Below are 24,942 nucleotides of genomic sequence, written 5' to 3'. Positions count from 1 at the left end.
CAGTGCCCATTGCTTATATCGTTTCAAAACATAGGCAGTATGGTTTAGAAAGACCTCATTCGTAAACACAGTTGCTGTACACATTTTGTTTTCCTATTCACCAATCAAGCAGGTATTTCAATACCTCCAGACAAGGTGCACTTCCCCACACAGGGAAAACAATGTTGATCAAACAGAGAGGATAAAACAAAAGTATCACTTCACTGGCAAACACTGTAAAGTGTTTAGGTGAAAATAAATCAATCTGGCCACCTTGCAACCACTCTATGTTGCTTTACTTAGTGATTTATTTTTCACATTTGGAATGTTTTATTTCTCTCCCCCCCGAGGCTGCACTTGAGTCAGAAAAAGACAACGTTTCCGTATTTTTTTTTTCTTTTTTGGATCCATTTCACAGGGGAGCAAATAAACGAAAGGAGGAAAGAGAGGGTAATACCCTTTTCTTGAAGTCTCAGTTTTCACTAACTGAGGAGCGAGACATAAAGAGAGGGAAGACTCGGAGGCTTAGATGCCGTCACCGTGGCGAGCGCGCACTGTTTAATTTATGGGGACTTGGGGAGGCCGTGCGCGCAGGAACACCATTTAATTTGCGAAGACTGAAGAGGCCTGCTTGCAGGCGCAGCCGTCTCCCTCTGCTGAGAGTGAGGGGGCCCCTGAAGCGTGGGGGCCCCCCGCACCGCGGGGGCTGCGGGGGCCTGTGTTACGACCCTGGCTTTCACGTACCCAAGAGGAAACTCCGCTCCGCCGACCTTGCCCTGGCAGAGGTCCCCCGCATCCGCAGAAACAGAACCGGCGGGAGAGCTTTCTCCAACATCGCAGCCAAAACCTGGAATGAGCTCCCGGTGAACATCAGACGCTCCCCGACCCTGAACACGTTCAGGAAGGACCTCAAGACCTGGGTCTTTGACTGATCCGCAGCCGCTGCCCCCCCCCCCCCCCCGCCTCAGCGCCTTGAGACCCTTGCGCTATATAAACCCCTGATTGATTGATAGATTGATTGATTGATTGATTGAGTGGCAGGACTGATGTGTGTCTGATGAACTGCCATCAGAGGGTGAGCGATGGCACGTCTCACATACCCCATTTAATAATAATTTGGATTGTTATTTGAAATATTATCAAGACACTGTGTATATAGTCAATAGGACTGTTGGCATACTAGAGAAGGGGTACGGAATGCAAAACCTGCAAAATAATGCTGCCTTACGATACTTAACTGTGGTTTGGCACTGCCTTGTTGAACTATAGACACGCTCTGCCACCTCCGACCTCATCGGGAGGTTATCTGCACTCTTGTGTCCCCTAATGGGTGTACCCCAACTGTGTTTTTTGGTTCTTTGGGCATTGGGATGTTCGATTGCTTCAACATGGGTTGTCTTTAGAAAGTTGAGGGTGATGAAGTGGGTGGGGGGGATGTGGGGGTGGGGGGTTACATGTCGGACACGGGGGGATTAGATGCGGTATCATTTTTAATGTTTTGGTCTCATTAGTGTATTGCATGTAAAGGAATTGCACATGGGTTTGTGCTGGTATGAGTCAGAGTGATAGTATCAAGTCAGTAACATGGAATGTGTGTGGGTTAAATAATCCCAAAAAAATATGAAATATGTTAACTTTCTTGGATAGGCAGGATCTCCAGGAGACACACCTCACCAAGCATACTGAAATTAAGGTTGGTGCTCGTTGGGCCATGTTGCGGGTTGCATCCTCATACTCCTCATACTCTAGGGGCGTTATGATCCTGGTTAAAAAAGGTACTCCATATACATTTATCAAGTCAGAAGGGGATGAACAGGGGAGGGTTCTACTAGTGCTGTGCAAGCTGGGGGATACGGGGTGCTGTTTGTTAACACGTATGGTCCCAACATGGACGACCCTGCCTTTTTTAATGATGTATGGAGGGGTATCTCCTCCTGTCCGCCAGGGGCGGCTGGTGACATTTGAAAGTGGCGGGGCGTAAAATTATTGCAAAGGAAGCAAATAAACGAAAGGACCGGTTTTTACTACATGAGCAGTCGCGAGGGAGGGTCACGCGCGGGGGTGGGGGGTCACACGGGAGAATACATTTAAAATTAAGAGGAAAACTTACCTGACCGCCTCTGCTCCTGGTCCGCGTTGGCGCCTCTGCCCTCTTCAAACAGGAACAGCACGTCAGCACTGCAGTGGCAACCCCTCAGTCAATCCTGGCGCTGCTGCAGCGCCAGGATTGGCTGAGGGTACAGCCTACTCTTTGCCCGCCGCCTGCCCATTAGGAGACCAAGGGGCTCCTAATGGGCATGCTCAAGTCTGTGAAAACACAAGTGCGCATGACTGGGCACGGGCTAAAAATTAGCTGACCATTCCCACTCATGCGCACTTGTGCTGCAGTGCTGCCTGGTCTGACAATGCATGTCAGTCAACATGACGCCGGACCGCCCACGGTCCGACGTCATGCTGACTGACATGCATTGTAAGTTCTCCCCACCCTCGGCGTCTCTGAACTTAGGTAAACTAAGTTCAGAGACACCAAAGGGAGCTGCGGGCGCGGGCTGGTGCAGGGGGGCAACGCCCCAATGGACGCACTGCGCCTGCTGTCCGCCCTCGGTGGTAATATGGGGGGGGTAACGTGAATGTGTGTCTGGATCCCAAAATGGACCGATCTGTCAGCACTGATGGGTGAGGACAGCAAGCAGCGACTGCGCTGTTAGAGCTAATTGAGGCAGAGGGGCTCATGGATATATGGAGGGCTCGTAACCCTGGTGGGAGAAAGGGCACATTTGTGTCGACAGTGCATGGATCATGGTCCAGGCTGGACTACTGGTTGTTATCTAGGGAGGCAGCTCCTTGGACTGTTTTAGTCAATCATCTGGCCAAAATGTTGTCAGACCTCTCCCCTGTATTGATTGTACTGAAAGTCCCAGAATGTACCAGACCTCCATTTCAGTGGCAGTTACAGCCGTCCGCCCTCATAGATCCAGTGTTCCGGGCCAAAATTGGGGCGGCGATTGGCAAATTCTTTTCAGAAAATGAGGGCTCCGTGAATAGCGTAGGCACACTTTGGAAAGCCTTTAAGGTTACCATAAAGGGGGACTGCATGGGGGCCCAGGCAGGAGTATTGAAAGATCTCACGAATAAAATCAGGGTACTAGTAGACAAGATTGGCAGGCTAGAACGTGAATATGAATTTCTGATACACTGCCCCATATACGAGAGCTGGTATCAGAACATAATCAAATGGTGGACCAAGAGATATTGTATAAATCCAGGAGATCCAGGGCAAGGTATTATGGAGCGGGTGGGAGGCTTAGTCGCTCCCTGGCACACAAGCTATCATTACCTAAAGGACAGGAATACATTAGGGAATTGCTGGATGACAATGATGTTGCCCAGCATTCTACCCCTGAGATTAGTAAGGTACTCATTGATTTCTATTCCCAACTATATGGGGCTAGGCAGACAGCCGCTGACGATGAAGTGAAGAACTATTTAGAAGATATGGCACTGGGGTGGCTCTCGAACGGACAACGTGAATATCTGTCTCAACCGTTCGGCGTTGACGATGTTAAATTAGCAATAATGTCTCTGTCTACATGTAAGGCAGCTGGTATTGATGGACTACCAAGTGAATTTTATAAAACTTATATCGAAGAACTTGCCCCACAATTATTAAAGGATTTTTCGAAGCTTATGAGACTGGTACACTGCCTCCATCCCTTAGGGAAGCCCTGCTGGTTACACTTTTAAAGCCAGAGGAGGCCTCACATAAATGTGATTCGTACAGGTCATTATCTCTAATAAATATAGATACTAAGATTTTAGCAGAAATGATCGCATGTAGATTGCAGCCTCTGATCCCCAAGTTGGTCCTTCCTGACCAGTCAGGATTTGTCCCCAAACGTTCCACAGTACATAATCTCCGCACATTATTCGCGGTGCTGCACCAGTTAGATTCTGACACCCCAGCAGTTGCAGTATCACTGGATGCGGCAAAAGCATTTGATTCCCTACAATGAGGGTCTATGTTTGTGGTACTAGAGAGAATGGGTATGCCACCGTTTTTCCTGAAGTGGATACGCTTATTGTACAACAATCCACTTGCCAGGATTCGAGTCACTGAGTGGGTTGCTGAGGCATTTCCAATTTGTAGAGGTACACGGCAAGGCTGCCCATTATTGCCGCTGCTATTTTCTCTGGCTTTGGAGCCTCTGGCCTGTAAAGTGTGCTAGAAACATGTGGTGGCCGCCCTGGGGTTCCGGCAGCACCCGCTGGCTACACACTTAGCAGCTTTGCTACGTGAATACATCCTATTTGCGGGACAATCCAGACTGGGAATCAATTGGGCAAAATCCATGATTCTACCATTAACGGACTGCACTACGAGATGTTTGGTGGATTATCCTCTCTCCTGGGCTGCAGACCCTGTGCAATATCTGGGGGTGTGGGTTCATAGGGACCCTGAGACTGTACTTAAGAGGAACTATGGTCGGGTTGTAACCACTATCACAGAGCAAATAACTCGCTGGATTCGTCTACCGCTATCATTGGCAGATAGAATTACTGTAGTGAAAATGACGGTACTCCGTAAACTTCTTTACTTATTTAATAATATACCAATAAAATTAAATACTGTATGTTTCAAAACGTTGCAGTCCTGTCTGCTATCCTTCGTATGGGCTGGCAAGCAACTGAGATGTAGCTGGAGCACGTTGACACGACCATTTGAACGTGGCGGATTCGAAGCACCTGATTTGTGTCTCTACTATCTGTGTGCTCAGGCGCAGTTTGCGCACTATTGGCTCTTTCCAGAGAAATACCTCTCACATTTAGGCGTGGAAGCGAGCACTGCATATCCAATGCCGGTGTCGGCTAGAATACTATACAAATGTAAAGGTAGCAATAAAAGGGAGATCAACCCTGTAAATTGTACTGTCTGGGCATGGGGTGCGCTGACCGCCTGTGCAGGCAGGGATCTTATGTACGCTCCAGATTTGCCAATTGCTGCGCATCCTGGAATCTCAGTAGCACAAGAACGTGGCGCCCTTGCTATACTGCAGACCGTTGGGAATACTAGACTTGGGGATATATACAGGAATGGTACATTTATATCTCTATTTCTTGCAGATAAACCATACACAGCAATGCACGTTTTATATACACCAGGTTGCGTGCATTAAGCCCGGACTTCCCGCAGGAACCGTGTGGGTTGAAAGCGCTACAGGTGGTGCTAAAAGGGGGTGAAACCAAGGGCTGATCACCAAAATGTATAATGCTCTCAACGAGAAAACTAGTGGTCTGATTCCTCAGCATTAGATAAATGGAATGTTGCTTTAGCACCCCCTATGACCAGGGAAAATTGGGAGGTCTGTTGCAAATTGACCGGGCGATTGACCGCCAATTGTAATCTTCAGATTATTCATTTTAAATGTTTACATCAGATATATAATACCCCTGTGCCGCTGTTGAAATTTGGGTTGCGGAAAGACGCTAGATGCCCTAGATGCAGGCAGGATGGGGCAGATTTTATACATCTAACATGGAGTTGCACTGCAATAGCGAATTTCTGGCAGAAAGTCACGAAGGTTCTCACTGACAATGGAAAAGGTAATCAACCCTTACTTCGCGGCTGCTAGCGTGCATACCATTACTTCGCAAGCGTTACTACGCTTGCGATGTTACAACATGTACCATTAGTACGCAAGTTCTTACATCGCAAGCGTTGGTACAACGCATGCAATGTAATGGTATGCGCTATCCACATTGTTAAAGAAACGTCATATATTTGGTTTTTCCCTACTCCTGAAAAGCATTGTGGGAAGGTTTTTACCTGCTTCCACTCTCCTACATGTGTGTTGATGTCTTCTGGGAAAGGTAGATTGCATTCCCAAATAGCTAGAGTCCCACGTCCTGAGAAAAGTCTAAGCGCGATTTGGTGCCAGAAGAAAGCGTCATGAGACGCATACTGCTTCCGTCCTCCTCCTAGCATGGTGAAAACGTGCAGATCTGACGTCGCTGGAAGCCGGAGAAGAGAGGAACCCGGCGGAGAGAGAGGTAAGTGTAGTTTTTTTGGTCGTGCAGTCTTTTAGGTTGTAGGGTTGTGTTTGAGTAGTGTATTTGAGTTTAGGGTAGTGTCGGTGGTCGTGAAGGGTAGTGTTGGTCAGTAGGGACAGGACTAGGGGTTGGGGGAGGGATGTGCAGGGGGTAGTGTTCTAGGGTAGTATTGTAGTGTAGTGTTTTAGGGTTAAGGGTAGTGTAGGGGGGACGTGCAGGGTAGTGTTTGAGTGTAGGGACAGGACTGGTGGAACGGGGATGGTCGTGTAGGGGGTAGTTTATTAGGGTTAAGGGTAGTGTTGTTTAAGTAGTGAAAGGTACTGTAGTGTTTTTGGGTTTTGGGTAGGGTTGTGCCACAGGGGATAGGTTACCATTATGATTATTTTATGATTTTATTTTAAGACTTTATCAAGAGGTTGATTATGGCTTCTAAAGGTTTGGGTTGACTGGGGTCGGTGTTGCCAGAGTAGAACTGTTTTGTTGGAAAAATTAGATCTCTTTATAGCACGAGAATGCATCTACTTTGGAGCTTATTCAGTCATATGATGCGTTTTTTGTGGTCATTTCAAGTTGTTCCATCGGGTTCAATACATCACGCCATTTTTAGGTCTCACCTGACCCAGCGCATGCGCTGTTCTGGCGAGACTTTTTGTGAGGGCTCAAAAAAGTGCTACCATGGCCAGCCTAGAGCTACAGTGCATGTGTACGTGCCGCGCTTGATCGCGATCACTTTCACGGCCGCTTTGATGTTTGATCACGAACCCTTTCACTTTCGCGGCCGCACTTGATATTCTCCGTGAGCCAATGCTTGTTGAAAGATGGTTAGGAGTTTCAATAATTGCACTTAAGTATAGGAATTTTTAGCTATCCCTCTTCGTCCATTTGTCTGTACTGTCATACACACATTTCTTTCACCCACTACCACATAGAACAGGGGGTCAGCCCACTTCAGCTATTGGCTAACTTTACAGTGAGCGATGCCATTCTGCTCCTTCCCAGGGGGCACATTCACAAACCAAGTTCTCTTCCGTGCAGGGGCGGCTATGGCAGCGTGTTTTTCAGACAAAAAATAGGGTTGCTTTTTGCCAATATTTTCTTCTTAGGGTCTATCCGGCCAGGCATGATGCCAAGATGCTGCGACCTCTCCCATGACCTCCATGAGTGAGTTCCCAGGTAACCCTGAAGGCAGGAACATTCCTTGAACAATACTACTGAAGACACGCATCTTCAGGAGACCTTGCACAATATGGTGAACGCTTCTGTTGTCTCATTTCTTTTGTGGGTTTTTTTTTCTCCCTTCCCGCCATCCCCCCCCCCCCCCCCCCCCCCCCTCCCCGTCCCCTAAAACCGGCCTTGTCGTTTGACTAAGATTTCACCAGCACTCCACTCAACCGGAAAAAGTGTTTCGAGGCACAGACCAGCTATTACGTATATACACCATAACTGTGAACTGAACATAATCCGGGGGTTATGATACTGTGGCTTTAGCAGGGGGCTAGCTAGCAGTGCCTCCCGCCCCCAGTTCACTAGTCACATTGGGCATCAGCTGTGGCCCTGAGGCACTTTCAGCGCCTCCCCCAGGTAGGTTTGCTGAGGATCTGTGAGGAATCATTCTATGTCAGCAGTGACGTATGTTATGATTAGTTGTGGCTCCGTCTTAAAGTGAATAATTTGGGCACTTATGTTAAATCTTTTTAATCTCTCAAGTATGAAGAGTGTAATCATTTACGGGCTGTAGTTTAAGCAACTGGTTCCAGTTGTGACGCATTAGTTGCCCTTGCTCTTTTGTTGTGCAAGAATTTAGTGGCAAGTAAGCTTTCTTTTTGTTAATAAGCCAATTAATGATTTTATCATAACAACCATACAGAGCAAGCGGCCCATAACCTCTCTAGTATGAGATTTACATACAGAGTTTATATGCTGGTTTGTACAGCCCATAGCAGCCCCACCTTTAGCCCCATTTGCTCTTGTGGGGACATCCCTTTGCGACAAATATGGGCTCTACGTAAAGCTTTCTTCGTGTGATTGGTTGCATAGGCTAGTGTAGGTTTGGACAACCGAGCTTTCAAGGACTTGGTTCCCTGTTTCTATGTGGTTCTTTAGAAAGTAACCCCTGCTTCGTAGAAAACCCAAACTGCAGAAAAGTATCTGTAAAGAACGTCTCCCCAAGTTAACCTTTCTTGCTATCTCCACTCCTCGCCATAGGTAAGTGTTCTTTCTTAGCACTTGGCGTCCACTAGAAATGTAAGGAGCTCTGTACTGACAGTACATCCTCTTTCAGGTTGTGAGTCTCAAAAGGTAAGCCTGCCATTAATTATTTTAAAAAAAATAACGCTGTTTAGAAAAGGAGCAGTTTTTTAATTTGTTTACAGTGTCTGATTAGTAGAATGTTTTCAGTAAGTGTGCAGTTGTTTAAAAGTTTAGTGTACTGTCTAAAGTTAGATTGTTTACTGCCAGAGATTTGATGGGTCTGGCTCTTTCCATAGAGCTGATCCCATGTCCGCTACCAATTGATGTTTTCTGAAATTCAAAGCTCTGCTAAATGTATATATTTTCACATCTGGGGTAGATCTAGTCCAAGTCTAAATGAATCTCACAATTTCTGCTGTTCATGCCACCAGCCCTCTTCCTGGTTGGTAAAAAAACAAGCATTGGCATAGCCAATAGGTCTCGCCTTTGGGACCTTATAAGTGTTTAGCCAAGCAACAGTTGATGTTGTTGCACCAAGGATATTGTGCTGCATAACTAAATACTTATAAGGTCCCAAAAGCGAGACCTATTGTCTATGCCAATGCTTGTTCTATTAGAGAAGGTCATTTCAGGTGGAGTTGTGTTGTCTGTTGTACGCGGTGACCCTTCATCCAGAACGAAGCTTTGTGAGCGCGTCCCCACAACTTGCCAAGTCAAACAGCCAACTAACACAGACTGTGGTTGACCGCAGGTGCCCGCCTTTTTTCATTTGTTTATTTTAACTCTTCTCGTGCTGAAGTGCCGCCATTAATATTCATCCGCCCCAGGGAGCCATTGTACCTACAGCCTCGAGGGCAGGGAATGCCGCTGCCCGCGTCCCACGCAGGGGGACATCAGCAGGGCAGCCTTCTAGTGGCCGCCCGTCGGAGACTCCCCCCCCCCCCCCTTGCTCCGCCTCGCGTGAGGCCGCACCTCGGGGAGGGGAGGCCCCCAATGGGATTGCCTGGGGGAGGCGCGCCACATGGGTGGGCGAGGCTAGACCCCCCTTTTTAGGCGCCTCACCCCCTCTGATCTTCCTCTGCTTCCTGCGCCGCTCCTCCTGGCCACACAGGTTATTCCACAAGGTGACATAGTGTTGAACTGAACAATTAAAAAAAAATAATAATAAAAAAAAAATGTTGAAATTAATTCAATTGAAGTCAACAAGTTTAACGATATTTTGGAGTAATAGTTATGGTAAAAGGTGAAAGGTGAAATTGCAGTGCAAGTTGTATCCGTCAATACCATTAACTAACAACATTAGATAACGAACATTACACAAACGGTAAATATTTTCAGTGCCTGTTAAAGAACATTTGCACTTATGTTCCCGATTGTTGTGATTAGCATTAGGTTTTGAATTTTATAACTGATTTGACTTTTACAAAAAAAAATTCGTGCAAATTACATGTCGCCTTCAGGAAAGAAGCTTCAATTTCAAGGAATTAAAGTAGGAATGAACCGAAATATTTCAATAATATTTATCTTAGTTTGATTTTATTTAACTATTGAAGAACAAGGCTAGAATAAGACTCCATCATGTAAGTTAATGTAACTTCACTTGCAAGAATATTTAATAAAACCGGTATTATTTGGTAGTTAAGATGATCCCCAGAAGGCTGGGTCATTATTGGCAGTGGGGAGGCCAATCCAAGGAGATGTGGCTGAGATTGGTCATTGAAAGTAAACAATGGGATAATAATACAACGTGAGAGGAAGAAAAGTAAGGTTAATGGCCAAAAAGGAAATACGGCAGAGTTAGCAGTTTTATCTGTTAAATTGATGTGTATTGGCATGCTTTAGGGAGGCGAGATTGTCTCTACGAATCCCTTGCCAATAATGCTGTCACTAGCTAAGTTTGCGGCATTAACCATTCAGGGGCGGTGACGTGAAGCAGCCAGGGACAGTGAGCGCATGTTTCCCGTGTGCTGGGTGAGAGTACAGACGAGGCTGGTGCCCCCATACCGTCTGATGTTCACAGCTTTTAAGTGCCCATCCCATCATTAGACACCCGTGATGTCAGTTGTGTGGATAAACGTGGAGAAGGCAGTTAACTCACGCGTCACCTCCATCCTGCTATACGGTGCTTAGCTGTTGGAAACACACTTACAAAGCCAGAATGGCCGTAGTTGGCCCAATTGAAAATCACAGTAGGATTTCAGGTCCATACGCGCCAAAGCTAGCTTGCAGGGGCAGGGCACCTATAAGAGCAAAGGGAGGAAGGGGGTGCTCTGGCAGCGACGGAAGCCTCCCCAGAGCTGTGGCGGAGTTACAGGGCGATCTGGAGGCAGAAGGGTACAGTAAGGGTACCTCTGCGACAGGCGGTACAGTAAGGGTACCCCTGTCCGGCACAGTAAGGGTGCCCGAGCCAAGGTCCGGGAGCCAAAGGAGGTTCTGCGAAGACCGCGACGGCGCCCCGTTGATCCTTCGGGCGGTTGGGGGGCCTGACCAACCGGGGGTGTGCCACATCACGCTCCGCCCCCGTCAAAAGGGGCGGGAGTATGCGACAGATCTCGTGATCCAAAGGATGATCTGAAAATATGTGCCGCACTGCAGGGCATCGACCCACCGTGCATGCTGGCTCGCCAGGCGGGCGGAGCAGCGAGGGGCTGCTTGCCCTGGATCGCCCGTAAGATAACCCACTTATCGTCATACTTATGTTGTATGAAATAAACCTGCAGCAGTTCTTCACCCACAATGAAAGTGTCAGTGTAATCTATGGGTGACGTCTGTGCATGCGTGTTGAGTGGAGCGGATGACAGTGTGGTCACTATGCCGCTGCCCGCGTCCCACGCAGGGGGACATCAGCAGGGCAGCCTTCTAGTGGCCGCCCGTCGGAGACTCCCCCCCCCCTTGCTCCGCCTCGCGTGAGGCCGCACCTCGGGGAGGGGAGGCCCCCAATGGGATTGCCTGGGGGAGGCGTGCCACATGGGTGGGCAAGGCTAGACCCCCCTTTTTAGGCGCCTCACCTCCTCTGATCTTCCTCTGCTTCCTGCGCCGCTCCTCCTGGCCATGCGTATTCCCATCCTTTCCGCTTACCCTGCGCAGCGGAGGTAGCGCGCCATTGGAATGTTTTAATGTTTTTTCTTGCGTTGCAGGCGGAGTTACAGGGCGATCTGGAGGCAGAAGGGTACAGTAAGGGTACCTCTGCGACAGGCGGTACAGTAAGGGTACCCCTGTCCGGCACAGTAAGGGTGCCCGAGCCAAGACCGCAACGGCGCCCCGTTAGTCCTTCGGGCGGTTGGGGGGCCTGACCAACCGAGGGTGTGCCACAACACGCTCCGCCCCCTTCAAAAGGGGCGGGAGTATGCGACAGATCACGTGATCCAAAGGATGATCTGAAAATATGTGCCGCACTGCAGGGCATCGACCCACCGTGCATGCTGGCTCGCCAGGCGGGCGGAGCAGCGAGGGGCTGCTTGCCCTGGATCGCCTGTAAGATAACCCACTTATCGTCATACTTATGTTGTATGAAATAAACCTGCAGCAGTTCTTCCCCCACAATGAAAGTGTCAGTGTAATCTATGGGTGACGTCTGTGCATGCGTGTTGAGTGGAGGGGATGGCGGTGCGGTCACTAAGTTCTTCGGAAAAATGAGTCTGTGTGGGATAATGATGCTGGTGGGAACGGAAACGGAAGGGGACAACAAAACTCGGAACACAGACCCTGGTGCACGTGAAAGAAGAACGTTCGGTGAAACCGGGACAGAGCTGGGCACAGGGGTCTCTCAGTTTCAGATACATTCATATGCGTGGTCGTTTTCTGCGTAGTAAAATATGTTTTATTAGATTACTATGCATTTGAAAACTAAAAGCATTCTCACTAAAAACATGCAAGGAATGGTATTTGCGATGTAAACACATCGCACTAATAACATGCTAGAAATAGATTGCGTAGTAACGACAATTGCCAGTGCGCCGGAGATGTGCCTATTGGGGCTTCTAACCGGAAACAAAGCTTGCGCCCGGCGCATAGTTACTATAGCCACCCTGCGTGCTAAACGTGCTGTTGCTGCGCATCGCTCTGCCAAAGCAGCCTCAACTCTGATTAAGGGATTAGAGATCTTGTCTTCTGTAAAGAACAACTCGATGCATCTGCCGAGGAGCTATCTGAGGCCTCTGGGCCAAAAGAGTTCTGGGCACCTCCTACCACGTACCTGTTAGAGCACCCTGACCTCACCTGAAGGATTGTACACAAGCTGCGATCAGATCAACGACTGTCATGTACATTGCTGTCGCGCTGCTGTACACTGCTGAACGTGTATATTGCTGCTTTACTTATGATTTACCTGTTCCGCCATGGTGGTGTTGGGTTTCGGGTGGGGGAGGGGGGGGTTATATAAAAGTAAAAAACTAATACTATGTGTTATGCGATCGATACATAATGATGCTATAACATAAGTGTATTATTGTCACTGTTTGACCATTGAGATACAGTAGAAAAAACAACTACCGCAGGTAGCTTACCGTCATTATATTTTATCCCCTGAAAATGACAGGGCACGCGATCTCTGCATCCGCAGGCCGCAGCTGGTGTTTTAACCAGGGAAATAGTTTAAAATGCAGCCTCTTTGCGTCCAATTAAGTAATCTAGAACAGATGTACTCTCACATTTTACCCTTGTTGCCAAATTCTTTGCAGCAGATGTTTAACAAATACATCAATAAATTGACTATCAGAATCCGCTTTTGGTTACTTCGCCCCTCCCGACCCCGCCCCCTTTGCTCTGACCTTGACCCCCCCCTGTAGTGTCGCGGTCTAGTTGACGCGCGCACTACGTGAGGACGGCGATGTGCGTAGCGGCCATTTGGACGCTACTGCGCATGCGCGAGCATAGCGCGCGAGGAGAGACGGCGATCGGAGCGTGTTGCCCGGCGCTCTCTCGGCAATAGAAGTTAAAAGTAGAATAAAGGCTTCTGCAATATCCTGAGTGCCTCCTGAGAGTTATTGGGGGAAAGCTACTGATAGCCTAAGCACCTAGCATCATTACAGTGGCGACGAAGGTGGGATGGTGAGAACCCTACGTGCAACAGGAGGAAGGTGCCCCCAACCTGCATCAGAGAGGAGGTCCACCAGGAGGGACACCACCCCACGCGGTAAGAAGACCGAGGGGGTCGAGGACAGACGCCTACGCACCGGGAGAGCGCGGCAGAGGCAGATAGACGCCAGGAAGTGGCACGTGGGCAGTAAAGGGGCCGGCCACGAGGTAGAGGAAATCGCAGGCGGACAGCGGAACGACAGAGGAGACCCTGGCGGAGTCGGGGGACGACGGAGCAGCCAGCTCGAACGCAGTCCCAGGTACCCGAAGTAGGGGAGCGGGGAAAGACGCACCAGGTAGCCCAAGGAAGCTAGTGGAAGCCAAAATGAGTGCACAGTCATCGACTCTGACGACGCCGATCCCGTTCCTACCACGCCCGGGAGAACCCATAATGAAGTGGGAAGACTGGAGGGAGTACTTCAAAAACTACCTGGAAGCGCTGGAAGATGAGAACGAGGAGGCGTTCTCCAGTGCCAGGAGGAAGAGGATACTTCTACACAACCTGGGACCAGAAGGAATACGGGTGTTTCAAAACCTCACACCGAACGTCAGGCAGGTAGGGGACACAGACGTGTTCGCCCACGCCATAGAAGACTTGGACAACCACTATCGGCCAGCTGTGTGCACCTCCATCGACCGCTATAACTTCCAGCAGAGGAAGCAAGAAACGGGGGAATCCGTAGATGACTACGTGGCGGCGCTGCGAAAACTGGCGATGACGTGCAAGTATGGAGGACTACAGGATGAATTCATCAAGGACCAGATCGTTATGCACACGACAAGCAAGTCAGTACAGGACAAACTGTGGGCGAATGGAGATGCGACGCTAAACGAGGTGATCGCCATAGTGAAAAGAGCGGAACTAACCAAACGCTGCGCGGAAGCGGCTAAGAGAGACCCGGCCCCCAGACTCACAGTCAACAAGGTGGACGACGCGGACCATCAGGCACGGGGAAAACCAGCGACGGGGGAGTACAGAGGAGCGACCAAAGGGAAAACAAGACCCGGACAGACATGGAAACAAGGAAAAAGCGAGGCTATGAGATGCTACAGGTGCGGAAGCTCGAGCCATGCAGCGCACGACAAACGGTGCCCCGCATTCAGAGCCAAGTGTGCGTTCTGCGGCCTAGTAGGTCATTACGAAAAAGTATGCCGAAGGAAAGGGAGACAGCAGGCGGTGAAATTCGTGGCACAGGACGAGGGGGAAGAAGTGGAAGGCCGTGAAGAAGACGAAGAAGTCCTGTGTATAGAAGACCAGGTACTGGGCATTGAGGGGAGAAGAACGCGCAAACGCCAGTGCGACATGATTATTGGAGGAATACACATCACCATCGTGGCGGATTCAGGTTCTCCATACACGATTGTTCAACGATCGGTATGGAATGAGAGGTTCAGACCCACGTGGGGCGCGCAACTAGAACCCCCCGACATTCGACCGGTCACCTACACAGGGGATCCAATCCCGATGGTAGGGTTCAAGACGCTGAAGTTCCAGTTCAAAGAGCGGAGTGCGCTCTGCAAGCTGTACGTCGCGGAGAAGGGACCGTCAGTCCTGGGCTGGATGGACCAAGGAGAGTTAGGCGTACAGCTGAACCCAGGAGGGGACACCCAGGTGATGGTGACTCTGGACGGAGAGGAGTCGACGGCAGAAAAATGGCGGAGCGGGCACCCGAAGGTTTTTGGCGGGAAGATTGGGAAACTAGAGAAGTTCTCCCACAAAATCGTCCTCAAAGAAAATGCCCGGCCGGTAGCGCACAAAGTACAGAACATCCCGATTGCGGTGAGGGAGGCGGTGCAACAGGAACTCCACCGACTGGAAGAAGGGGGAATCATTGAGCCCATCGACAGTGCGGAGTGGTTGGCGCCTCTGGTGGTGGCCATGAAACCGTCAGGCAAGGTGCGCCTCTGTGTGGACCTCAGAGAGTTGAACAAGTGCATAGTGGTTGAAAAGTTCCCCTTGCCACGCATAGAGGAAATGTTGGCCCGCACGAAAGGAGTAAAATGGTTCTCCACCATTGACTTGCAATCGGCATACCACCAGGTAGCGCTACATTCGACAAGCAAAAAATTGACGTCGTTCATCACGCCGTTCGGCTGCTACCAATTCTGCCGCATGCCCTTCGGTCTCGCCTCGGCAGCGGCGGTGTTCCAGAAGCTAATGGCCCGCCTATTTAAGGACATTGAGGGAGTGCAATACTTCCAGGATGACATCCTAGTGATGGGGACAGAGCTGGAGGACCATGACAGGAAGCTGTCGGCAGTATTGAAGATCCTTGAAGAGAAGGGCCTAACGGCAGAGTGGGAGAAATGTCACTTCGGGATGACGTCAGTCACCTACCTGGGGCACGAGATAGGTGCGCAAGGAATAACACCGAAGAGAGGGAACGTGAAGGCCATCTGCGAAGCACCACCGCCCACCTCCAAGGAAGAAGTACGGTCATTTCTAGGGATGGCGGAGTACTATAGCAAGTTCGTCCACCACTTTGCCACAAAAACCCACCACATGAGGCAACTCACGAGGGACAAGACGGCGTTCATCTGGACCGAGGAGACGCAGGAGGAGTTCGACACAGTGAAACGGGAAATCGGTGGAGCGATCCCGTTGCAAGGGTACGATCCCCAGGGACGGTCAATATTGATGACAGACGCGAGTGAAAAATGGCTTGGAGCGGTGCTCATGCAGGAAAGACCGGAAGGTGGAACGGAGACGATCAGCTTCGCGTCCAGGACGCTGACGGCGTCGGAACAAAAGTTCAGTGTGATTGAGAAAGTGATGCTGGCGGTGGTGTGGGCTATGGCGAAGTACCGTCAGTTCCTGTGGGGCAGCAGATTCCAAGTGAAGACGGATCACAAGCCTCTAGTGAAGGTATTGACATCGGACGGCCATGCCAGCGCCACACCTCGGATTGCGAAAATGACACTGAAACTCCTGGAGTACAGGTACGACGTGGAGTATATCCCGGGCTCCAGAAACAAGATAGCGGACTACCTCAGCAGGGCATCTGCGATGGACAGTGCCTCCGATAACAGGGAAGACGACGACGAGATGGTGGCCCTGACTGACGACCCGGAAAAAGCCATCAGCAGGCAGGAATGGGAAAACGCGTATGAGGCGGATAGCGACATGGGCGACATCAAGGCGTACAATGTACGAGGATGGCCAGAAAGGAGAAGACAAAGACCAAAAATCAGGCAGTTCTACGAGGTCAGAGAAGAGCTGTCGGTGGGAAACGACGGGGTGTTCGTCTACAGAGGTGACAGGGTGGTACCACCGGAGAACATCGTACCGACCCTGCTAACCATACTACACGAAGGCCACCTGGGAATCGTGAAGACAAAGGCCAGGACAAAACAAACATACTGGTGGCCAGGGATGGACACGCATGTAGAGAGGCACGTGAGAGACTGTGTGCAGTGCCTGGGTGCGGACAAGACACTGAAACCAATGAGACCACCCTTAGGGAAGTTCACGAACCCCAGCAACCCATGGGAAGAGGTGGCTGTGGACATACTGGGGCCGATACTGGACGACCAGGGGATCCCCAAATACCTCTGTGTACTAGTTGATAAGTACTCGAAATGGCCAGAAGTGCACATCAACGAGATCATGGACACGGATGAGATACTGCGCTTCCTCAAAGCGGTGTTCCTCCGGGAAGGCATACCCAGGAGCATTATCAGCGACAATGGCCCCCAGTTCATCTCCGACAAGTGGGTCACGTTTGCGAACAGAAATGGCATACTACTTAGACACACCTAGATATACCACCCGTCCAGCAATGGACAAGTAGAGAGGTTCAACAGGGTGCTGATGGGCTCCATACAGGCGGCCATCACGAGAGGTAAAGACTGGGAGAAAGAAGTGCAAAGCACGATATGGGCGTACCGTATCACCCCCACCGGTACGGGGTACAGTCCCTTCCAGATCTTACGAGGAAGGCAACCCTTCACCAGAGACAATGTGGCGTGGCAGGAGAAGACCATCACCAGCAAATGGTCTCCGGTGGTGCAACACAACCTGCAGAAGGCACAACGCATCTATACGGAACACTACAACCGCCACAAGAGGGTAAAGGAGACGGCGTTGGAAAAAGGAGAGTGGGTCAGAGTGAAGCTGGCAGTCCTAAAGCGAAAGGGAGAAAGCAAGTACTCCCCACCCCTCAGAGTAGAAGAAGTGTACGACCGGGCAGCGTTGCTCAGCGACGGAAACGTGTGGTCACATGAGCGCATGGCCAAATGCAATAAGATCTTACAATGGCCACGAGAGGACACAGAAGGGGAAACCCCGACGGAAGGGCCGATAAGAGACACAGACTCATCCGAAGGAGGCCGCAGAGAGAACATGAGCGGAGAGCAAGAGAGAGAGAGAGACAACCCAGGTGGAGGACCCTTGGGGGAAACCACCCGAGAAGATGGTGAGGTAAAAGAGAGAGAGGGCCAGGGCACTCCGAAAGGTACCGACGGAGGCCCGGTCGCAGAGGGAAGCCGAGAAGGACATTCCACTCCGGTAAGACACACCCGGGGGGGAAGAGCAGTGGTGAGACCATCCAAGTTTAGAGACTTTGAAATGGACTGACCACTTGGTCTGGGACATTGTGTTGTGTGATATGAAAAGGGGGAGATATGTAGTGTCGCGGTCTAGTTGACGCGCGCACTACGTGAGGACGGCGATGTGCGTAGCGGCCATTTGGACGCTACTGCGCATGCGCGAGCATAGCGCGCGAGGAGAGACGGCGATCGGAGCGTGTTGCCCGGCGCTCTCTCGGCAATAGAAGTTAAAAGTAGAATAAAGGCTTCTGCAATATCCTGAGTGCCTCCTGAGAGTTATTGGGGGAAAGCTACTGATAGCCTAAGCACCTAGCATCATTACACCCCCCCCCCCTCATTAATGGGTTCCAATTCCAGCAAAGCCATCGGCTGAAGACAATACCAGAGCCCCCAGATCAGGAAGTCATCATTTGAACACGAAGCCTTTCATTTCGGGGATGTGTTGGGTTTCTTTAAGAAGGTGGGGGGGGGGGAGGAGTCAGGTGAGGACACAAAAACCCTGCAGGAGACAGGCCTCCCAGGCCACCGCACACCGCACCCTGCTCAGGGACAGGACAGGAAGTGAGGGGAGGAGCATTCGATGCCGGAAGTGAAGGAACAGGTGGTAAATAGAGAACAAGTTGGAAAGACTGGTTTAGCATCGTACCCGTGTCCTCGCCTTCTGTACATCCTGCTCCACCCACAAAGACAACAAATGCAATCAGTGGAAGTCTGACTTTCTCTGTCGTATTTAAGGATTTGTTGGGTACTTTTCTGGACTCTGAAGCGTCCTGAAGAAGCTAAAAGCACCGGTTGGTTTGCGCCTTTAACTCCGCCTCTTGCCAGCATATTAGAACAAACCCTCCTATTGTGACATGCTGTTCCTCGATTTAGTTAAGTATTGATTCCCCTGGATAGTTACTGCTACTCTTTGCCCAGTTAACTCAGGGCTCTGTAGCAGTCAACAGGACACAGTCAAATTAACTGCTAAGAAACTAAAAACATTTAATGCATTTTATAAAAGTAGCTTTAAAACAAACTTTTATTTTAAGTTAATCTGCTACACTGTGGTCTCCAAACTAGACATCAACAAAACCATAATTTGACAAAGGACGACTTACCTCTTGCAAACGCCCAGTTCTTGTCTCTGAAGCTGCGTCATCCTGTACACTGTGTAGTACACAGTGGCGATTCCATACACCACCAGTAACCAAGCCAGGTGTTTAACCGTCCGCATCCTTTTGTGTTTATGGCAAAGTGTGCAAATCTACACCAGGCCACGCTTCTGTAGATAGTGTCTCTTCTTGAGTGGGAACTAGCGAAACAGGCGAAGGTGTGATCCACAAACATTTATAGTTATTTGTTACTAAGAAAGATTAGAACCAATAATTTTGCCATTCCACATATAGAAATATTCTGCTGGTAAGACGCCCAGTCTGGCAACTCTTGCTCAACTAGCGCTGTATACTTCTCCTCGCTGGGTTTGGGCGAAGCTTGGGGATGAAAGGGCGCTGCTTCCTGGCAAGAGTGTCAAGAAGACCTTGTGTGGAAGGTAAGTGTTGAATGTAGATTCCTGCGGTCACCGGTTCAGAAACTGCAGGAGATGATCTAGCGGTCGGTCCTCCTTGGACCAAGGCTTGGCTCCCTCTGGGTGCAGGGAGTAAAGGAGATGATCTAGCGGTCGGTCCTATGTGGAGTAGGACATAACTCCCTCTGGGTGCAGGGAGTAAGGAGATGATCAAGCGGTCGGTCCTCTGTGGACCAAGGCTTGGCTCCCTCTGGGTGCAGGGAGTAAAGGAGATGATCTAGCGGTCGGTCCTATGTGGAGTAGGACATAACTCCCTCTGGGTGCAGGGAGTAAGGAGATGATCAAGCGGTCGGTCCTCCGTGGACCAAGGCTTGGCTCCCTCTGGGTGCAGGGAGTAAAGGAGATGATCTAGCGGTCGGTCCTATGTGGAGTAGGACATAACTCCCTCTGGGTGCAGGGAGTAAGGAGATGATCAAGCGGTCGGTCCTCCGTGGACCAAGGCTTGGCTCCCTCTGGGTGCAGGGAGTAAAGGAGATGATCTAGCGGTCGGTCCTATGTGGAGTAGGACATAACTCCCTCTGGGTGCAGGGAGTAAGGAGATGATCAAGCGGTCGGTCCTCTGTGGACCAAGGCTTGGCTCCCTCTGGGTGCAGGGAGTAAAGGAGATGATCTAGCGGTCGGTCCTATGTGGAGTAGGACATAACTCCCTCTGGGTGCAGGGAGTAAGGAGATGATCAAGAGGTCGGTCCTCCGTGGACCAAGGCTTGGCTCCCTCTGGGTGCAGGGAGTAAAGGAGATGATCTAGCGGTCGGTCCTATGTGGAGTAGGACATAACTCCCTCTGGGTGCAGGGAGTAAGGAGATGATCAAGCGGTCGGTCCTCCGTGGACCAAGGCTTGGCTCCCTCTGGGTGCAGGGAGTAAAGGAGATGATCTAGCGGTCGGTCCTATGTGGAGTAGGACATAACTCCCTCTGGGTGCAGGGAGTAAGGAGATGATCAAGCGGTCGGTCCTCTGTGGACCAAGGCTTGGCTCCCTCTGGGTGCAGGGAGTAAAGGAGATGATCTAGCGGTCGGTCCTATGTGGAGTAGGACATAACTCCCTCTGGGTGCAGGGAGTAAGGAGATGATCAAGCGGTCGGTCCTCCGTGGACCAAGGCTTGGCTCCCTCTGGGTGCAGGGAGTAAAGGAGATGATCTAGCAGTCGGTCCTATGTGGAGTAGGACATAACTCCCTCTGGGTGCAGGGAGTAAGGAGATGATCTAGCGGTCGGTCCTCCGTGGACCAAGGCTTGGCTCCCTCTGGGTGCAGGGAGTAAAGGAGATGATCTAGCGGTCGGTCCTATGTGGAGTAGGACATAACTCCCTCTGGGTGCAGGGAGTAAGGAGATGATCAAGCGGTCGGTCCTCCGTGGACCAAGGCTTGGCTCCCTCTGGGTGCAGGGAGTAAAGGAGATGATCTAGCAGTCGGTCCTATGTGGAGTAGGACATAACTCCCTCTGGGTGCAGGGAGTAAGGAGATGATCTAGCGGTCGGTCCTCCGTGGACCAAGGCTTGGCTCCCTCTGGGTGCAGGGAGTAAAGGAGATGATCTAGCAGTCGGTCCTATGTGGAGTAGGACATAACTCCCTCTGGGTGCAGGGAGTAAGGAGATGATCTAGCGGTCGGTCCTTTGTGGAGCAAGGCTTGATTCCTCCTGGGTGCCGGGACTGAAGGATCTGATCTGGTGGTCAATCCTCTGCTTAGCAAGAATTGACTCCTTCTTGGTGCAGGAAGTGCTTCCAGGGGCTGTGGTGTTCAGGTTTGCTTGACAGGGGACAGGTCAAACTCCATCAAGTTGTATTTGCTTTTATATGTCAGACAGGTGTGGCGAGGCTCGTGTGGCACAAGTCCATCATTGTTCCCCTGCATGCCATAAAGCTGAAGTGTAATTTGCTCTGATAAGTATACACGTACTAAAAGGGGCATAGTCCAAAGTCAATGGAGATCGGCTTAGTGATTAAACTGATGCCAGAGTGCACCATTCACCAGTCAATGGAAAGCAAAGGCAGTGCTGGAACAGCTCCTGTGATCAATCTTTGTAACGCTGCTGTGTGTGCGCGTGTGTGTGTGAGACAGAAAGAGGGGATGAGAGAGGAAAAAGACAGACAGAGGAAAAGGGCGTTGGAAGATCTAAAATGTGGTATATTTGGGTTTGTATGTGTTGTGTGTCTTTGAGAGGGTGGGTGGGTGTGTGTGTGTGGGGTGTTTCAGTAACCTACGCTTAAAAGTTTGAAGTATGAGACAATAGGTTTAGTTATTACTTTATAATGCAGTATGTTCAGTACTTACTATACAATGCTTTAAGTTACTGAGTTACAAAATTATAATTATTTTATAATATATCTTATTTAAGTAACGTGTTACTTTATATTTGAGTTTCTAATTCCTTTAGGGCAAGAGTTTTCCATCAAGATCCCTTGAGTATATTTCTTTTAATATGTATGTTACTATGAAGACTTACATTGCCTTATATGTGCCGTTTAATGTGCCTCATTTATAGGTATTTTGTTACAGACGAATTTTATTTCCTGCTAATAATTAGGACAGAATTTCGATTTTTTTCTGGAGGCCACTCTGACCTCTTTCATCCATGTGTATATTCAATTCATGGAACCATTCAACATCCTAGCTATCCTCCTTTTTCTTCAAATTCCCTTCCATTAGCCAATATGGGCCACATTATGAATATGATGTTGAGCAGAAAGCCATCCGACAACTCGTCGGAGGCTTTCTGCTGACATCAGAGGTTTCCGTCTGACCGCTGTATTGCGATACTGGCGGTTGGAGGGAAACCCCCAGGGGCATACCATTCCGCTTCTGGCGGGTTCATGGAGCCTGTCAGGGCAGTGGTTGGAAATGTAATCCCAAATGGCAGTGGAGCCAGCCTTGGCCCTGCCATCTGGATTACAATTTCACTTTCCGCCTGCCCTTTCATGGCAGTCTGCCCGCCATAAAAAGGCAGGCTGAAAGTGACTTTGTGGGCCCCTTGCCCCCCTGACCTTCCACTATGAGGCCTGGGGGGGGGGCACCCCCCAAAACATCCCTCCACCATGTGGCAGGCACTACATGGTGCCTACCATACAGTGTATGGATGTGTAATATCTGCATTTTTTCCATTGCGGCTTGTGCTGCGAGCGGCAGCACAAGCTGCAATTGAAAAAATACAGGATCTGACCGCCAACACGGTGGTCAGATCGTAATCTGGGAAGCGGGACCTCCGACTCTTTGTCGGGCTGTCTTGCTTCCGCGATGATGCTGGTCTGACGTGTGTCCAAACAGCATCGTAATCGGCGCCTATGTTTTTATGGTCGGTATGGTCTTTTTCCACTTAAGAATTTTCGTCTCATCATTATCTCTTTCTGTAGGACCGGGGGTCACCAGGCCCTATGGGGGTAGTGTGGCGCAATTAGGTAGGCATCCAAGGGCTTACGTGTAAAGTGACCATACAGCACACACATCCACTAAGACAGGAAACGCACGCAATAATTGACACCACACAGTAGGTTGAATAAAACCAATCAGTTTTATCTAGATCAACATTAGGATCAAAAGCATTTAATTAGGAATAGATTGGCAGTTCATTAAAACATCAAAACCTGGCATTGAATCAAAGCGCGACACCTGGTGATCCTGGGGAGCGTCAAACACAGCGTTTACGCCAAGCGCGGCACATAGCAATTCATTAGCGCTTCAAAACATGGCATTTAAGCATAGCGCTGCACATAGCCAATCAATAGCGCTGCAACACATGGCATTTAAACATAGCGCTGCACATAGCAATTCATTAGCGCTAAACTGGGCAATTCCTTTGAGCATTAGGCACTGCAATTCCTTCTAGCGCTGCCCTTTGCATACCACTGGGCCAGACATCAAAGCTCTAACCCTGGCAACCAAATGAAGTATTACGCATCGCTTTTCCTGTGGGCATTAGGCGGGGTCCTTGAGACCACTCTTCAACAGTCAAGCCAGAATATGACTTCTCGGCAGGTAGGGGTGAAGTCGCTCTTGGTGATATCCTTGGATCCCCACCAGATCCTTCAAGTCAGGTACCTCATTAAGGGGGCCGTGGCCCGGTTTTATTCCCGCTCCGTGGCGGTGGGGGCCCAGTCACTCCACGATAGATTTCCCCGAGGGAGGGGTGTGCTCCGGGCCTCTGGGGGCCTCCCGCCCTCCTCCCCGGGGATTACCTGTATCTTCAGCCTCCGCTAGGCCCTTGCGCCGGTTCCCCAGTCGGGAGGGGCTCCCTCCTCCTCCCGCCAGTCGACACTCTTCCCGGCGTCGTCTGGGGCCAGCGGAGACCTCGCTGCGGAGTCTCCGGGGACCAAGAACCAGCTGGGTCGCCGGCAGGGGAGGCGCGCCCGCAGCTGCCAATCCCAGCGCGGCCTGCGGGGCGCGGCCTCCTCAACACTCCTCAGACGGCGGGGGCGGCGTTTGGCAGTCCGCCCCCGTCACGTGACCCCAGTGCGCGGCTTCAAGACCCGGCGAGGCCTACCTCGAATCCCGGCAGCCCTCCCCTCACGGAGGGCCGCGTTGCTGAGTCTGCGACGGCAGTGGCGGGGCCCCAGTCTTCCCCGCGGGCCTCGAGGGTGGCAGGCGACAGGCTACACGGCCCAGGGCCGCAGCGGTGAGCAATTCTTCTTGGTATCCCCGACGGGGGTGGAAGAAATTAAGGGCTAGCCTGTAGCTGGGGGGGAAGCGATTTGTTCAGCGCCCAGCGCCCCCTTACTCTCTCAGTGACGCCCCAGCACGGGGCAGGTAGGTGGAGAGGTGGCAGGCCACACGCCAGTGGCAGAACAAGCTAGGGAGGGAGCCCAGGTTAAGTCAGGGAGCGCAGGAGTGGCACAGCCAAGATACCTGGTTGATCCCCCAGCAGTTCTGTGGTAAGTTTCTGTGGTAAGTTTCTGTGGTAAGTTTTAAGGTCCTCTTGGCGCTTGTTGGTTCTGGCGCCCTTAGTAGTTTGGTTCCTTGGGGGGTAGGGGGGGGGGGTAGATTGAGTTGGTGACTGAAGGGAGTTCTCAGTCAGGCTTGGTAGGTTGTCCCTGGGTTCCCCTCCCGCTGGGCCAGATCAGTGGGCTAGTTCAGGATCCCTCACTCAACTTGAAAGGCAGCACCTAAGCCCTGTCACTTTCAGTGGCATTGGTCCCTGACTAGGCCCTACCGCCTAAAACTCCTGCGTAGGTTCCCCCAGGTCTGCGTCACCCCAACTGACTAAAAATGTTCCCTCCTTTCCTTAAGTATCCCTAGGTCAGGTGACCCCCCTCTAAGGCGGCAAAAGTAAACCCCACCCTTCTTCTAGAAGGTTCCAGCAAGTTCCAGGAGCTTCCCCACTCTAGCTATAGGAGAAAAAAAGGCGGGCTGGTGTCGCAACAATGTTGTAGGGTCCCAGCCAGCTCCTGGCAACTAGGGTGCTACTAAAAAGGCCACTCCGCAGTAGCAGGGGCCTGTGGCAGCCATATTGGGGGAAGAGAGCACCTGCACCTTAACACTGATTAGCAATGGAAAGGCGCTCGGAGACCTAAGGCCAACGAAAAAGAGGGTGGAAAAAATGAGGCAAGGG

At 50.7% G+C, this 24,942-nt stretch overlaps 1 protein-coding gene across 2 annotated transcripts in view; it reads right to left on the bottom strand.

The window, feature by feature from the left end:
* The window catches only part of LOC146782824 (alpha-2,8-sialyltransferase 8F-like), a 222,952-nt gene extending 201,741 nt beyond the window's left edge, over positions 1 to 21,211 (bottom strand). Inside the window, exon 1 of one of the 2 annotated variants that reach the window (XM_085639218.1) lies at positions 18,942 to 21,211. In XM_085639218.1, coding sequence (XP_085495344.1) covers positions 18,942 to 19,057 — 116 coding nt within the window. In that variant the 5' untranslated portion in view covers positions 19,058 to 21,211. The remainder of the gene's footprint in view (positions 1 to 18,941) is intronic. The other variant, XM_085639219.1, reaches the window with a different exon arrangement.
* Positions 21,212 to 24,942: the final 3,731 nt, after the last annotated feature.

The sequence above is a fragment of the Triturus cristatus genome, chromosome 12, assembly GCF_964204655.1.
Source record: "Triturus cristatus chromosome 12, aTriCri1.1, whole genome shotgun sequence".
In the NCBI taxonomy this organism is placed as follows: domain Eukaryota; kingdom Metazoa; phylum Chordata; class Amphibia; order Caudata; family Salamandridae; genus Triturus; species Triturus cristatus.
Note: the sequence above shows the minus strand (reverse complement) of the source record. Positions and strands in the feature narration are given on the sequence as shown.